The following is a 17,471-nucleotide window of genomic DNA, read 5'->3' as shown; positions in this document are numbered from 1 at the left end:
GCTGTGTGTGTGACTCCCCACAAACATGCATTGTTAGCCTACAAAATAAAGCCTCGCCCAATTATATTTACATGTTTTTGCCAGTGCACGTACGTTTTGTTTAGTGATTAAAATCTAACGCTAACATTTTTTTTTAAACCCCTTTTTTTTATTTCAACATTTGCAGATTGCTGGTCTTCCATTTTAATTTCCTTAATACGCAAACAAAAACAGATATTTTTGCCTTAGTTAGATATAACATTCAGAATGACAGTTACAGGTATGTATTTGCTCTCTTTTATGAATGGCACAATGTATGCAGCAGTGAGTTATTAGCCTCGTTCTAAACCAGGGCCGCTGCTTCTGTGCACAGTGCAAGATGGAGTGCAGCTCAGCTGCAGTGTCACACCTTATACAGTACAGGTTTATATTGAGTACAGACGTTTGCTTTTTGAACAGGTTGAAGATATTTTCTGAAGAAAGCGTCCCTTTGTTTGGACCTCCTCTCCCCTCCCCACCGGTGTTTACAGATCATCATGAATTCAGGGACTTTGTTTTAGTAAAATGTAAGTACTCATTTCCTTACGAACAAGATCATCTTTGTACACACTGTACATGTAATATAATTGTTTGCCCATACTAATTTAGGTGACTTCACTATAACTTTGTATATAGAGATTGTTACTGCTGGAGCAGATGTACCCTTGCTCTGTTCATTATCAGTGTTTGAGTTCATCGTCAAGCTCCTGATACATGAATATCGTAATTGTTGTAACAGGCTTCCTCTCATTCCTTTCCAGTAATTAATGGTGAGAAGGCGACCCTGGAGACACCCACGTTTGCTCAGAAACGGCAGCGAACCCTAGACATGCTCATCCGGTCTCTCTACCAGGATCTCATGCCTGACCTACACAAGGTAAAAACACTCTGAAGCTCCAATGATTCTGCATTACATACGGCAGTATCCAGTGTATCTCTAGTAGGAAGAATAGAGAAAGTTTTACGTTGTATTCCTGATTTTGAAGAACCATAAGCGGTCATCAGTTCTGCATTATATTACAATTAATTAAAAACAACCAATTGCTCACTCCTAGACAGTGCTGCAATTTATAAGATTTAGTTGTATACTGTATAGCATTTTTGTATGTTGTACATGATTCGATTGAGGATACATTGCTACATCTATCTCAGTGGCACTAACTGAATTGGTGTTAAGAGGGATGCGCATACCAGTTCATATTAAATATACAGCAGGTAGACATAGTGGTGTTGGTGGCTCACTTGGTTTTCTGATCAACTATTATAGCTATTATAACTTCATATTTAAAAATAAGCTTTGCTAATGGTTTCAATGTCTTCAGAACATGTTAAACAGGAGATCGTTCAGCGACGTGCTGCCAGAATCGCCCAAATCTGCACGGAAGAAAGAAGAGGCTCGCCAGGCTGAGTTTGTCAGAATAGGACAAGTAAGAAAACATCACTTCAGTGGTTCAGGATGGGAAGACCAGTTACTGCATTTGCATGTGTAGTGCTAATACCCAAACATGTACATGTTCTGAAGATCTGTAATAGTGCGACAGTATACTGGGTGCTTCTTTAATAGATTTGAGGTTTGCATCCAGCTCTTCATTCAATTCATTACACATTGCATTCAGGTACATTTGTAATTACATTCTTGAATTATTTTAAGGCACTGAAATTGAAGACCATTGTTAGAGGTGATGCTCCCACCAGTTTGGCCACTACAGGCCTGTGCAGAAAAGAGGTAAGCAGACAAGTCCACTTTATATTATACAGTAGGCAGCTAATTTCTAATGCCACATTCTTACCTGATTACCTCATAGAAAATTCTCCTTAAAATTGAACATAATGTACCTACAGCTGTTTTATGCATTTGTATTATTATTATTATTATTATTATTATTATTATTATTATTAATAATAATAATACTTCAGTTGTTTTTTTCTGTTTATAATTAATAACTGTATTTAAAGATAATTGTAATTATCTTTATGTAATAAACATTAAATCAAACTGGGTTAACTTTATAATAAAAAATAAAATAAATGCAAAAGTCTTGAAGGAGGAGCAATACGTTGTTTTTTTTTTTTTATTTTTTTAAACCTGGTCTTCATTGGTATACCTTATATAAGGAAAGGAAATCCTGAAAGCCACGCACACTTTGTAAGCTATTCTTACAGCAGCTCAAAGATGACAACACAATTACTAGTATGGTAATGAATCAGCCTGTTGTAATACCTTGCCCCCAGCACACAGCATTAGCAGCTCAGTCCCACCGGCATTCCTATTCAGGTGCTATATATTAACACTGCTGCTGATACTGCCGGCAGGTATGCAGAAATTACCAAGTACCATTACTGCGTCTCAGCAGAATGACATTAAAACGCGTCAGCATAACAGTTATTTGCAATGGTGGAAATGAATTCCTCAATGTTTTGCCGGAAACCTGAAGTGATAATTAAACGTAGGATGTGAAGGATGCAAGAGTGGAGTCGTACTTATTATTATTATTATTATTATTATTATGGACACATTAAACAAACATTTTCTTACCTCCTCTAACATAATAAACTATTCACAACCGCCTTGTTCTTTTCCTGTTGATTTGTTTTTGCTGACTTTCTTTTAACTATGATGAAGCCCATTCTGTTCTGCCACACTATGCGCCTGATGGAAGCACATGATCCTGCACCCCTACACCTGGCCTACAGTCATCTGCATTCATGCTTAGTGAAACACATAGGAAACCGTGGGGTCAGGTGTGTTCCTATTACCACAGGAACAGAAGTGAACTTCTATCAAACTAGAAAAACAAAAAAAGGAGCGCACACAACAAGGATTACAGCAGAATTCAACAAGCTTCCTTTATTAATTCCAATAATGAAAAATCACATCTTTACAGCTTAATCATTATCATTAGACACAATAACTAGTGATATCACTAGTGATATCAAGCAGTGATATCAGTTATCAATGTTTGGAAGAAGCATCGGACACGGTGCTGGTGTGTGTTCATGAAGGATCCTGATGCTTCTCAAATGCACCTTCTAGTGCTGCTGTTTTATACAGTTTTTAGCTTAGTTGCTGGCTTATCTCTGAGTGTCGGCAACATTTTGACCTGACAACTCTCACTTGCACGAGGTCAGGGTGAGGTCAGTTCTGCTAATTGCATTGCCCCTTTCCCAGGCAATAAAACATTCTAGCAGCATACACTGCCCACATACAGCAGCACCCTCAAGAATAGTTTTGTATTTAAACTCTTTACAATGTGTTCACCTCCAAGTACTACACCTTTAAGATTTATATTCCATGTGAACGAGTTAGTCCTTTACAAAGCAACAGGTTATTTTATTATACACACTGTACATAAAGTTTTGCATATAGGCACTACGACATTCAAACAGTTACAGGCACTGACACAGACATTATAAAAGAACTGCTGCTATGAAAAGGCTCAGTATCCGAAACTGACTTTGAAATCAGATCTCGAGCCCAGTGAGGGAATTTAAATGCACTTATCAGGGGACAGTTATTGCACCAAGTGAGCTCTTTCTGCAGTGGCATTTGAAAAATATGCAGGGAACAGACGAAACGTAACGATGCACTTTTCTTTATTTTTCATCTATGCAGTTTTTCAAAGGTTAAACACATTTCAAATGTGTGCCAATATTGAATCTATTGAATCTATAGGGGAATCATCTTTTATCGCCAGAGGCCTGACTTTGATTAATCTTGCTTAGGTCACAAACCAGAATGAATTACTGTAGATGTTTTTTTTTTTTTTTGTCAATAATCCATCCACATCAGGGAACTGCACAATTTGGGGGAAAAATGGCTTGAGAGAGGCCAAGAACTGTATAGCAATGGTGTTTGATTGGCTCTGAACTGTTTTGCGCAGCACATTGTTTTGATAGGAAGCTTTTGACAGTGATCCATGCTGCTGTTACCCTTATAAAAAATACCCACAGCAAAAGCATAGCAAGTGTAATAAAGCATAGTGAAAGCAAAGCAGCAGGGCATGGTAAAGCATATTAATACAAATGGCAAACCAGGGTAAACTATGGTAAATGCATAGTATAACCACGGCAAAAGCTTGGTAAAACTGCAATAGAACAGGCAAACTTTTATATGGGTAGGCTCACAACTTTCATAATAAATATTATTATTATTATTATTATTATTATTATTATAAAGAGACTAAAACACATTAGCAGGTTATTTTGTAATAATGAATTGTATTACCCTACCCTGAATCTCAATCCTAACCTTAACATAATAATTATTAACAGTTATTACTGTGCAACAGAGAGAATTACATGTTATTACCACATTAACTACCTGGTTAATATAAAACGGGACCAATATATTAATTATCGAAATGGGATTTCAACTGGTTTGTGTTTTTAATGTAATGAAGTCGAACAACTCCTGCAAAATATAAAGGCTGGAAGCCATTTGATTTCCTCTTAGAGTAAATGTATTACCTGCACTTCCAAACTAATGTCTGAATTAAACGCTCTTCTGTTTCACTAACCCCTCGTTTTGTTCGTCTCACAGCCATGGGAATCCCAGTCTTTCTGCAGTAGCTTTCCTTATGAGATAGTCTGCAGCGATTCTTGGGGCCAGTCCTTACTAAGTGCTACAGATGCTGGAGTATTACTGCTAGACGGTTAGTGTTTTTGCTTTTTGTAATTAGTGCTGGCGCAACTGTTCCTATATTTAAGAAGACGCAGTTCTTTAAGACCTCCATTCTGGTGTGTCTCCCCTTTGTTTAGAAGGTAACCTGGTGGGGAAGTGGGGTTATTTTACTCTGGAGACATCTCTTTAATATGGTGTATCTATGGTAGTAATTTATACATACGCAACTCAAAATGAAAGAATATTCAAACATTTTTATGAATTCTGAAATAATATTCAAACACATGTTCATCCCTGCCCCAATAACTACTGTGCTTTATAACAGTGCTGCATTTAAAAACGAAATCCAACTTGGACATGATTTACCAGTCTAGTTCATTGGCACTACATAATGATTTTCCTACATTCAGTGACTTGAGGCTGTAGGCCCACTTGAGTGGAAGGAATTAAGCTATGACTCAATATCTCATTAAAACAGGCCTATGGCTTATTAGTATCTGACTGGTAAAGATAAAAAAATAATAATAATTCTAGTTAACCACACATACAATTGTACCACCAGTCTATGTATGTATCATCCATTTCAAGTATCTCACTGTGAAGATTCATGGAAGTTTCTCTCGTTATTTTCTCTCTGCTTTAGGCCTGGACCCCTCCATTTTAACAACGGGTAGGTGCCCTCTCTTTCTCTCTCTCTCTCTCTCTCTCTCTCTCTCTCTCTTGTTTAAACATGAATAAATATAATCCTTTTAAATCGTCACTGCTGCCAATGATGTTCAATTGGTTCAGCTGGTATAGAAGAGTCTAACCGTCAACCCTTACACTCGCAAACGCTCTGCCCCTAGTGGATGTCATTTGTAATTAAACTAATTATCTAATTGAAATCAGAGGTAGTCATTTTGATTTAACTGCTTGAATGGTGAGGGAGCAACATTGTTCAGTTCTAAGATTATACAAGGCAGATAAAAGGGGAAACTCGTGTCCAGAATATAAATAATAATAATAATAATAATAGGGCAGCAGTGTGGAGTAGTGGGTAGGGCTCTGGACTCTTGACCGGAGGGTCATGGGTTCAATCCCTGGTCGAGGACACTGCTGTTGTACCCTTGAGCAAGGTACTTTACCTAGATTGCTCCAGTGAAAAACTGGATAATTGTATGTAAAAATAATGTGTTATCTTGTAACAATTGTAAGTCGCCCTGGATAAGGGCGTCTGCTAAGAAATAAATAATAATAATAATAATAATAATATTTTATTATCAAGTGATGTAATTGGTGTGCTATTCCTAGATTCATGAACCTAGGAGCCTCTGCAGCCAAAGATCAATTGTTTTGAAAGTGAAGCAAGTCCAGTAAAAGAATTAGTCAAGGAGGCATCACGATATCCGAGACAAAACTGAAGAAATTGGCTCGGTGGATTTGCTTCAGATCAGTAAAGCCATGGCAGGCAAGTCAAGGTGGAGAATCGGTAAACTTCAAGACAAACATAGAGGAAGAGAAACTAAAGAAAGACGCAGGAGCCAGTAGAGGAGAATGAAGAGAATCGATCTTCACAGGACAAACCTAAATAGCTGACGTGATATAAAGTAACAAACAACACTGTGTGCTTCGCACTTCTAACTCAGTACATATGGATTTGGGTTTGGAGAAATTTTAATTTTTACCTCAGAAAGACAACAGAGACAGCATATATATCTCAAGCATTTATAACTATCCCAGCAAAAGTTGCTTCTGAAAACATTCTTCAAGATGGAGTGTGAGGAAGTGGGGTGGGGAAGCATAGCAGCGTTGCACCGTGCACTGAAGCTTGTGCAACACTAATATGCTCCACCACCTCACTTCCTCACAAATCAGAAGCATAGTGAGCATGGCAAAGAATGACCTTAGCCAAAGAATCTTACAGAACGCACCCAATAGGATATTAAACACATGCAAGAAATTCAATATTCTGAAAATGGGGGTGTTAGAGTGTCCTTATAAAACAAGTGTATTGGGTAATTCAGTTGTCGTAATTACTGGTCGTAGATCCAATCACATTTACCAATGACAATTTATGGAGATTTCACCCTTTTAGAAGAGAAACTTTCACAAAGCATAGCTGAGCTACTCCCTGGTGGAACTCTATGTGAAGTATATCTTGTCTTTGCTTTTCTTTTAAAATCCTAATGAATTCCTGTGCAGCCAAATATCCCTGTATGTTCAGTCACTGCATTTTTTAAATGAATCCCATAACCAGCATTAAATCACAAGCGTGCTATTATTTTAAAATGGGACATGTTTTAGCATCGGTAATAGTAATAAAAAAAAAGCTTTAAATTACTTTATGAATTAATATATGAAGGAAACACTAATGTATGATACAGATTTTATTCATATTGAACCCCCCCAACCGGAAAACATCATTAATTATTTTTTGAAGGGTGACAAAAAGAATAGCAGCAGTTCTCTGGCTGAGCGATAAAATTACCCTTTATGAAAATGCCTGCCATGCCCTTCAACACAAAGCTGGTAATGTTGTTGGATCAGGGCTGTCAGTTTTTCGGCTCTCAAGTTGTCACTTAAGCCAGACAAAAATAACAAGCTTCAGAAGCATTTCCGTGAAGCTACAGTATGGCTCGAGTTGTTTTCAATGGGACCTTTCTCTACAATAAAGCAGCAGATATTGATTGCTCTGGCCTTTTAACCCACTGCTCAGTACTTTGGATTGTCAGTACATTTAGATCAGAATGACAAACACAAGGGGGGTGGGTGTTTAGTCAGGTTGAGTGCCAGCATATTGTCAAAAACATTGATCAGCAATCTCCAAATCTACAGGCGTCCATCCCCTAATAGCTTGAGATGTCTGTATGACATTTCTCCATAACTTTCAATGGATCTATTTTTAAAAATAAGTTAAAATTATGAATTGTGATACCGACATCATCATACTCCATGGAAAACAAGGAGTAATAATCGTATTTTGAATTTGCAGATAAAAATCCTTTTTTAAAATAAAACGAAAATTGCACATAGTACTTTTCAAAAAACTAAACTACTGATGGGATGCAAACTAAAATCAGCTGAAAAGAAGCCAGTACATTTAGAGAGTTTAATAAGCAGTTTTGTTCCAGTCTGTGGTGTGGTTCACAGCTTGATACAGTGCACGTACAACTGCGTTTTTAATTAAGTTTGCAGAACCGCGTGTTGAAATACTGATTCTCGTCAATATGTTCGCAGTTCAAAAAAGTAGAAATAACGTCTGATTGCTTTGTCTTTTGTTTTTGTAGAGGGCCAGGCTCCACCTGTACAAGTATTTGACAAAACCATGGCTGTAAAGCAGATGCACGTTCTTGAAGCTCAGGACCTTTTAATCACACGGACGGACAAAGGTAAGAAAACCATTATTTCCTCATATAGTGCATTGACCTGAACTGTTTCGCCACCTGTGTGCTACAGTAGGCTTCTACTGTTGGAGACTTAGACTTGTTATTTGTTCAGTCACTATACGCATCACTCCCATCTTGCCTTAACCTTGTTAGGTAAAGAAGTGTTTCTTGTTTGTTTACAGCGATTGCACAAAGCCACACGACTGTTCTGAGATATACAGAATTGAAATGTCTCCCCTTGAATACCGAATGGACTTGCACGATGCAGGTTTTTTCTATACAGTTTGCGTACTAAATTGAGATTTTGCACATGATTCTTGCATCAGATGATATTTTATACTTGACAGCCATGTATTTAGTAAAGTTGGTTAAAGGTTCAGGTTAGAAATTTTTGTATTGCTCCATTCAGCACTATTGAGTGTGTAATAGGCATGGATGATGCAGCTAAGGTTCGTATTAGAAATCTGGTTAGTATTGATCGTGAGGTTCAGATCCTTTGCATCACTAGTTTAATTGCAGAGTTCCTAATAAGTGCATCGCTTCACTGACAGTGTTCCGGATGGAATCCTGAATGTAGTTTTCAATTCCGAGAATCTTGCATGTAGGTTTTTTATTAGTACATATACACTTCAAAGTGCACATCAGAATGCTTTAAACAAGCATTCTCCACCATCAATTATAACTAATTACCCAGAAGCTGCGTTTGCATCTTGTTGTTTGGATATCAGGAAGAGAGGAAGTAATTGGTTTCATCTTCATGTCGGCTTCATGTATTATTTATACACAATGTGAATTCCTGCTTTTGTGTGGAATGAGGAATAGTTTGTCGGTATTCATCGTTCGATCAAAGAGCCATTAGACAAAATAGTATCATGGACCATCTTTAGTATCTTGACATTTTTATTAAATGAGTACCGAGGCGGAAACTTTGACTAATTTGTGTTTTTTTTTAATGTTTTTGATCAAACAACAGCATGTCATGCAGTACTTGAGTAATTATTTTTATAAAGCTCTTCTGCCCTTTGGTATTTAAAATGTTTCATTTCCTTCCGTTTGCGGTCTCAAAAGATATTTAATTGGATAGGTCCACTGCATAGGTAAGATTTGGATCTGTTGTTCTTTGTTACGAGCATGCTTTACATCCAAAAGCACAATATTTCCCCATTTAACAACCAATCAGTGGAGAGTTTATTTCTAGAACTTCATTGCCACTGTGATTCTTACTTTAATGTTAAGTTTATCTTTCATATTTTGATCTGTTCTCACTCTGAAGTAAATCTTGTCTCCACTCTCTTGCTTCCTGCTGTCCTAGTAACACTTCCTCATGCTTCTGTTGCCATGGGAACAATTCATAAGTGAGGAGAAACTCAGAGGGGATGGAACCAGATCTGCCTTGAATGTCACATCCTGTATAAAGAGACTGGATCAGAAAGAAATAGCCAAATTGAACATGACAGGGATATAAAATCAAAATACAAAGCGTTGTTTCTGAAAATAAGAAATTCAAAATGGTGACTAGACAGAATAAATATGAATAAAATCCAATTTGCCTTCTACTTTCCCTTCAATCTCAGCAGCGTCCTGCGGATCTGTTTGATGGTTATTTAAAATTACAAACCTGTGTTTGCGTCTTTTTACGCCCAACGCGGTTTTGCAATTACCTTGCCATAACATTTTTCATTGGAGTCACTGTCGATGTTGTGTTTATTTCCATTGATCCACAGTGACAGTAAACATACGGCCGTTTTCACTATTCTCTCTTTTGAATTAGCTAATTGGAATAGAGCTGAACAGACATGTCAGCCTTTGATAATCCCTGTGTACTGGGATCCCCAGTGGGCTGATTAATGTAGCCCAGTGGGATATGATGAATAGTGATTAACAATACATTTGCTACCAGAATATGACAAAATAGCAGGCCGTCAAAAACAGGAAGAAATTGAACAATACGGTTATACTTAGGAGTTTCTAATTATAGGTTTTAACAAACAAACACTGAAACAAACCAGAAAAAGAGAAAGAAGGAAAGATCTCTGGGCACTGGTGGATGATTCTTGTGCTTACTGGACACGGGTGTGTTTGGGTAGTTAGCTTGCAGACAGTAGCTCAAAGAATTCAACAACCTTTATCAACCATAACTCCTAATTCATAGTTATCGTCTTGGTTGTTTTAAATGAATTATTTCAGGTTATTGGTGGTATAATGTGCACATCCATCAATGCAAATAGCACAATCCTCCCTTTGTCATCTCGTCACCCTGGCTCGGTTTGTGACAAAGTGACGTCACTGTCACCCAGTCCCCGGTTCCTGGAGGCAGAACGTCCGTTTCCCCACGGCGGCAGGATGATTATGCCGGCTCATGCTTCAGGTAATAAGGGCAGAATTGCAGAAGCATACAGGCTTTTTAAGCAGCCCCTTGGGAACCATCACTAAAGTCTGTCTTCTAGGCTGGAATGTGACAAGAATTAAAATTCAAGGGGCAGCCTGCTTGCCAGAGAAAAAAAAATGCATCATTATCCCCTGGAATGAAGCGGATAATAGCGAAGAAGCGTTGTTTGTTGAATAGGAATTTAACCGGCTCATCAAAAAGAAAAGCTTTATCTATTGGCAACTGTTTATTTATGTTCTAAAACACGCCTTATTGTTGTAGGAATTACCCAAAGCCCAAAAGTGGAATTGGTAGCTAGAGAGATTGCTAATCTACTGCCCCTGCTCTGAAAGGACATGATAAATTGACTGCCAGGAGTTTATAACAATAACCACCCAGTAATACAGTAGCATTCTGATTGAGGCGCAGGCTGCTGTTATGTGCTTACTGCAGCATCCAATAATAAACGAAAAGAAAAACCAAAGCTATATAGGCTGTAGGTCCCGGGCCCCCTGCAGGCTCTCACAAGTCATTTGCTGCCTTGATAAAAAGTAGAACTTTTTTTTTTCTTTCAAAAAAAGATTAAGAACGGCTTTTGCACAAGAATAATAATTCCGTCTGCAATAACTGTATTCATGATGCATTAACACACGCTGAAAGGCATTCATGTAGAACTGCAATGCGCATACCAACACACTAATGCTTTATGAATATGGCTTTTAATGTTACAGAACTAAAAAAAAAACAACAATACACCTTACTGTGGATGCTCTCCTATATAATTACCCCCCCCCCTCCCCTTGGTTTCCTATTAAAGATAGCAGGGGCAAATGGTGTTACAGTGTGTGCCTTGATGGGCTGAATGGCCTATTCATATTCCCAGAGATTTCTTATAAATGTAAATGTTACAAACACATGTATAGATAAAAATAAATGGTGCAAACTTTTCACTGGAGTAAAATCTTAGTCTGATGTGTGTATTGTAGTCGACTCATAGTCAGCAACATGTATAGGCTTTGCTGATTCAGGTAATCGGTCTCCCAGCCTATATGTATTTTTTTTTTTTTTGATAGAATATTTTATATTACAGTCGTACAGTATTCAAAATGTTAACCTCCTTTCTATTCAATGATGAAAATGTGGCAGTTTTGCTATGAATATTTGTCGTGTCTTTCTTTGGGGGGGGGGGGGGGGGTGTAATTTTGTAAACTGAAATGCTACAGCTGGGTTTGTAGAGGCAGTGAATGAAGTGCCAGTCTCGTGAGCTTTGCATCTTGAATTCTGCACACGAGTAACTGCTGCCTCAGGAAGCACAAAACGCTTTGTAAATGGTGCCTGGTTTGCATTGAAATAAAAGCAACAAACAGCTTGAGCGATAGTGGGGCACTCATAGCCTGGGATGGGTCACCCGGCTACTCTTGGGGGAATGCATTAAATATTATAACAGTGCTGTTCCTATTCTGCTAATTGTGGGTTGCAACAGCCTTCCCCAGACTAAATAAAAGCTTTGCAATGAACAATCTATAGCTTGTAGCTGTTTGAAAGGAAAATATTATGGAAAGAAACACAGGGTAATAGGCGCTAATTGATGCCTCAGTGTCCTAAGTGAGATTACTGGAGCAGATAATTGCTTACATTGTACTTGTGCAGAGATTGTTTGATTGCAAAAGGACCAAGTTAAAGCTATTTTTATTTTATAGTGGTAAATATAATAGCAAGGTCTGGTTGGGCATTACAGGAGGTGTGTGTGTGTGTGTGTGTTTCTTCTTTTAGTTATGTGTACATCATAAGACGTAATAGAGATTGCACCCCAAACCCAGACTCTAATATCTTAGGCACAGTTGAAACACTATTAGAGATATTTTACTCTCTGCATCTCCAACAGACCATTGAGTCTCTGGTATCCGTCATCTAGGAGAGTATGGTTGTGATCCATAAAGGAGACCAGAAGCTTTGCCTTATTAAAGCTTATTGTGCTACATGAAGAAGCCCATCATTCTGCTAACCACGCTGGAAATGTTCTGTTAAAAGCAGTTCTGTTGAAAACAGTCTGGTCTTAAAGCACCGCTTGCAAGAACACTGTGCATATGTTTATATTGCATTTCCAAATGCTGACATGAATTCAGTCACACACCATGGAACTACATAGTCCCAGTTTGAAACTAATTATGGAAGTACATGCATCTCTTAAATGCAGGAGCAAGCCCCATATCCCCACCCCCCCCCCCACCCCCCCCCCCCCCCCCACCCCCCACTCAACTGTCCATTTCGACCCAAAGGAAGATTTAATTACTGAAGGTGCCTGCTTATCAAAATGAAAAAGGAGCTCACAAAGAAATCCCACCCCAGTCCTGTGTGGCATTGCACAGTGAAGTATACAGGCTGCTTGGTTTGCAGCATTTCCACCTGATATTTCCCTTCAAATGAACTTTCTCACCAGGCCTTCCCAGTGAGTTCTGAAGGTTGACAGCTGTGTTAATAAGCTCCATTTAAGAAAGAAAAAAATAGCCCAGTTTTGCCGTTGTAAGACTTCTCAATGAAAAAAGGAATACTGAATGGACGGAGAGCAGCAATAATGAATGGAATAGTTTTCTGAGGAAGCATGACTTGAAGTCTGATTGTGTTTGTGTGCTGTGGTTCTCCTTTTGAAGACACAGAAAGGTCTAGCTTTTAAATGAGCATTCTTGCATCCATGGCAACAGCAAAGAGGGCTTGCTCCACAGATTTAAAAATATATACAAGACATCCAAAGAGCCTCGGCTATGGGGCATCAATTACAATCACAAGCAGACCCATAAGGACATTGATACATGTAGTAAATGCAGTGTCTTCTTATCAGTGCATTTTAATGGTCTATTATGACCATGCATTTATACGGTAGTAGGAGTAAAGTGAAAGCTCTCCAGTGTTATGTTTTAGAACAAGTAAGCAATTTTTAAGTTTAAGCCAGTCACATGTTTGACAGGGTTGAGGGTCTTTGAGATAACCTGGTCTGCTATGGACCTGATTACTAGAACTGAATGGAGCTTTATAAAGTAGAATGAATAAGTAACGCAGTCGCCCATTCCCAAGATAACTATGTTCTTGATTACATGTGTAATGACCTTGAATAAGGTGGTTTATAAAAGCCTGTGTAAAACAGTCATAGATGTGGCACCTGTGGCGACTCTTAGGTTCTGCGTCAATTTCTCGATGAGTAATTTGCTGTTTGAAGGGGGATAATGCACTCAATTCATTCATTGATCATAAACTTGTTTTAAAGAGTGACCATTTATACTTGCACCATTTTGTAGCCCCTAGGAAGTATAAATGTATGCATTGGTTTCTGGTAGATTGATGTGAAATAGACAGCCAAGGTTTATGAAAATGCATTGCAATTAAAAGATGCAGGTAGCTTCCTCAGTCTTCACTTGACTGATGCTAATATTAGACACTGACATTTGACAGTGATTATTTCTTGACAGGGAAAGACGCCCGTCTCTTTGTCTTCAGACTGAGTGCCATCAAGAAAGGGTTGGAAGACAAACAGTTAGTGAGAAGCAAGTATGACAGCAGAGAAAACAAACTTGAAAAAACAAAAGGTAAGACGCTTCATTCTGCTTTAAAAACACAAACTGTAACTTGAGTGATACTGAAAGGGGGAGCCATGACACACTTACTGCTTTTAGGTATATATTTATGTTTTTGATTTCGCTCTGATGGACAATTGCAGACAACAGTCACAATTTATCTTTACATCTATATATGTACGTGTACAAAGAAATCAAAAACCACAGACAGCTCTATATCCATGGAAATCAAAAACCGCAGACAGCTCTATATCCATGGAGAATCAGGCTCCAACAGGATACTCATCAATCACTAGAAATAATGACAAAGACATCAATTAACAAATTATTAAAACAGTGTTTATAAGTTACTTCTTCGTTATGTATGTAATATATATATATATATATATATATATATAATATATTTTAGCTCAAAGAGCCAGCTGCCCTATAATGTGTATATTTTTATCTTTATTAATATAAACTATCCAGGACAGGTTTATTACTTGGACCTCTACTGAATTTTAGCCACACAAAGGACCTCCTACAGCACAGTAAGAGAAAAGAGAATGCAATCCACCATAGGTCAGATTCAGCAATCATATTTTTAAACTAGGGAAATATAAATCCTTCAAGCAATAAAAAGAGTGAGTATGGGCCAGTATTTAATAAGACAGGATTACAGTACCATGTCACCAGCACAGCCTCTTGAACTATCCATCAACGACTAAACAAACAGTACTAATCGTTAACACAAGTCGTATTTATCTATTTAGGTTAAAAAAATTTAAATTAGTTACAATATCTACCTGTTAAAATATAATGCCGGTGTCCCACTTTCCCATTACTTCAGTAATGAGCAATGAACACATGTTGAAAATGGATTGGTCAGTATTAGTCACTGTTTCCTATACCATCCCATATTAATTTAGCAGATGCATTTCCTCAGTAGGCCTGCAGCAGTATTTACAAACAAACACTGGCCTCTTGCCAGCCCGGTTGCCAGCCCTCTGAGGGAAAACTTGACTGGCGAGGCCACAGTATTGATTTGTTTGGGTATCACTACAGCAAAGATAAGCCTCTGCTGAATTTACCTTGTACAATAATTCAATTAGTTTTATTTCGCAAAAAAAAAAATTCTCTTTTTATTACACAAGATAATCTCAATAAATGAAGAGGGTGTCATTTTCTTTGTGACTGCAGTGACGCTAATGTTCCATTAGCATAGCAGAGAACTGAAATACCTCTCTGCCCCTTCCTCTAAAGTCACATTTTCTTTTAATTTAAACATATTGTCAGCAATTGTAGTGCATACTAAATATACACAATTGAAATCTCATTTTAGCCTCAAATATGGAGATGAGGAATACAGTATCTTTATCCTCTGCATCACACTTGGAAACTCAGTGCAGGTCTGCTGTCAACAGCTGTAATAAGAAGCGGATGTCCGTGTCACAGTAAATGTAATGTCGCCCCTCTGCAGGCTGCCATTTGTATTGTATTAACACACACCACAGCTCCGAGTTGCGGATCGTAGTGGCCATTCGGAACAAACTGCTCCTCATTACCAGGAAACAGAATCGACCAGACAGCCTAACCAACATCGCCATGGTAACGACACCCACAGAGTCACCTGTCGAGGAGTTCCAGTACATCAGGGTAAAACACACATTTCATCAATGTCCTGGTTTGGATTTTTATTTATTTATTTTTTTTTCACAATTAAGTGTTTTTCATTCAGTCTGTATTAGATGCCATCACAGCTGCCATCGTACAGCTTCCTCCCCGAATGACTGAAAATGTCACTGCGATTGATGTTAAAACAAACAACTGCAAAGACGTGTGCCAAAGCACATATTTACTTACACAATCCAGCATAGCAAACTACTGTCATTTAACATGTAAATACAGGGACTCATCTGAAGCACTGCAAATCAAATGGCTGTTCTTCAATCAATCTGCAAAGGAGTGACACATCAGGTTTCTGGGTTGCAGGAGATATGTCTATGCGATGCCCCTGTGGTGATGGCCCTTGTAGATGGTCCTACAGGAGAGAATGACAACAACATCTGCGTGGCCTACCGACATCAGTTCGACTTGATAAACGAGAGCACGGGCGAGTCATACAGGTTGCATCACGTGGAAGCTAGCAGGGTAAGTTCAGTCACTAATCAGAGAGATAGAAACAACAGGCACTCCATGTGTGAAAATGCTGTGCTTCAAACAACTTCTAAAAATGCATTTTACCATGTGTGGCTATGCCTTCATTTCCTCTTGCTATTTTAAATTAATTGAATCCTATTAAAGTCATCAATTAAAATGAGACACTAATTTGCCTATCTTGACAGTTTTCCAAGATTTCCAGTTACAGTGGTTGGATTTCATATGCACAAATACAAACTACAGAAGCAATGGGGTGTTCGAACAAACTGACAGTCATTTATATCCTGTTATGATTCTAATAGCCACTACTGTATATCCACTTTGTCATCCATCATATTATTGTTTCAGGTCAATTTCGTGGCTGCAATAGATGTGTATGAAGACGGAGAAGCAGGCTTATTGCTGTGTTATAACTGTGAGTATTACATTACATTTCCACATTCCTGAGCATGAGCTGCAGGGAGTGGCCACTTCCTCAGCACAAGGCAAAAAAAAAAAAAAACACACAGTGCTTAACTCCTGAATAGAGCTAAACCACTGCACTTCATTCAGGTCCTTTATTTTTAAATGAAAACTTACTTTTTTCACGTCAAGCCCTCTTGATCAGTGACGAGTCACTTGTATCAGACTGACATAAGAAATCATTTACATTATTGCCGATGGTTTTTAGAGTTTGGATCGACTTGACACTTGAAAAGGGGCTGCACTGGGCCTGCCGGCTCTGGTCGAAACTATTTATGGCTCAACTGCTGCTGGTGGCCAAGCAGTCAAAGCCAATCCGGAGAGGGATTAATAAAGTTCCAGTCTGCATCCTGCCGTTAGTTATTTATAATTACATAAGGTCAAGGAGAAGTCCTCAGGTTCTCTCCAGTACACAATGTTATCATTTCGACAGCACTGACCTTGGTATCCATGAAGTTGATCTTGTTACCAGTTACCAGGTTACCTGGAGGTAAATGGATTAGTATTTAGACTGTGCGATTTCGCTGTGATTTGCAAGTTTAAAATATACTATGTTCACAATATGTCCTTGGAGGATTTCAATACATCTGATACTAACCTGATGAATTTGTTCATTATACTAATCACTTAAACAGAACTGACTCTACTGTATTATTATGAATTGTAAACTTGGTTGCTTTTCTGCAAGGAGCATCGCCCCTAACCAACACGTCATCAGTAAGCGCATAAAGGCTCTGTGTGTTATTCTTCCATGCCGCTTCTTTTGTTTCGGCCGCTCAGTCAAGCGCTGGGAAGCCGAAACGGGAGTCAACCGCTTAGAGCCTGGAGGAAGGGCTGCCCTCAGCCACGGATTCCCTGAGTTTTCCCCTAAAAAATAAAAAATATGTGACTAGGGGTTTTTCCTTACCTGAGTGCTGAGCGGTTCG

The 17,471-nt window shown here is 38.4% G+C and overlaps 1 protein-coding gene across 7 annotated transcripts in view; it reads left to right on the top strand.

Annotated features, from left to right (window-relative positions):
- Nucleotides 1-17,471, top strand: part of LOC117396917 (GTPase-activating Rap/Ran-GAP domain-like protein 3) — a 108,807-nt gene that overhangs the window by 74,848 nt on the left and 16,488 nt on the right. For all 7 annotated transcript variants that reach the window (XM_059005313.1, XM_059005311.1, XM_059005317.1 and 4 more), the window contains 12 exons: nt 214-259; nt 439-545; nt 780-895; nt 1,341-1,445; nt 1,670-1,744; nt 4,559-4,670; nt 5,283-5,309; nt 7,906-8,007; nt 13,837-13,953; nt 15,404-15,579; nt 15,916-16,074; nt 16,432-16,498. In XM_059005313.1, coding sequence (XP_058861296.1) covers nt 214-259; nt 439-545; nt 780-895; nt 1,341-1,445; nt 1,670-1,744; nt 4,559-4,670; nt 5,283-5,309; nt 7,906-8,007; nt 13,837-13,953; nt 15,404-15,579; nt 15,916-16,074; nt 16,432-16,498 — 1,209 coding nt within the window. The remainder of the gene's footprint in view (nt 1-213; nt 260-438; nt 546-779; nt 896-1,340; nt 1,446-1,669; nt 1,745-4,558; nt 4,671-5,282; nt 5,310-7,905; nt 8,008-13,836; nt 13,954-15,403; nt 15,580-15,915; nt 16,075-16,431; nt 16,499-17,471) is intronic.

This window comes from Acipenser ruthenus, chromosome 31 (genome assembly GCF_902713425.1).
Source record: "Acipenser ruthenus chromosome 31, fAciRut3.2 maternal haplotype, whole genome shotgun sequence".
Taxonomy (NCBI): Eukaryota; Metazoa; Chordata; class Actinopteri; order Acipenseriformes; family Acipenseridae; genus Acipenser; species Acipenser ruthenus.
Note: the sequence above shows the minus strand (reverse complement) of the source record. Positions and strands in the feature narration are given on the sequence as shown.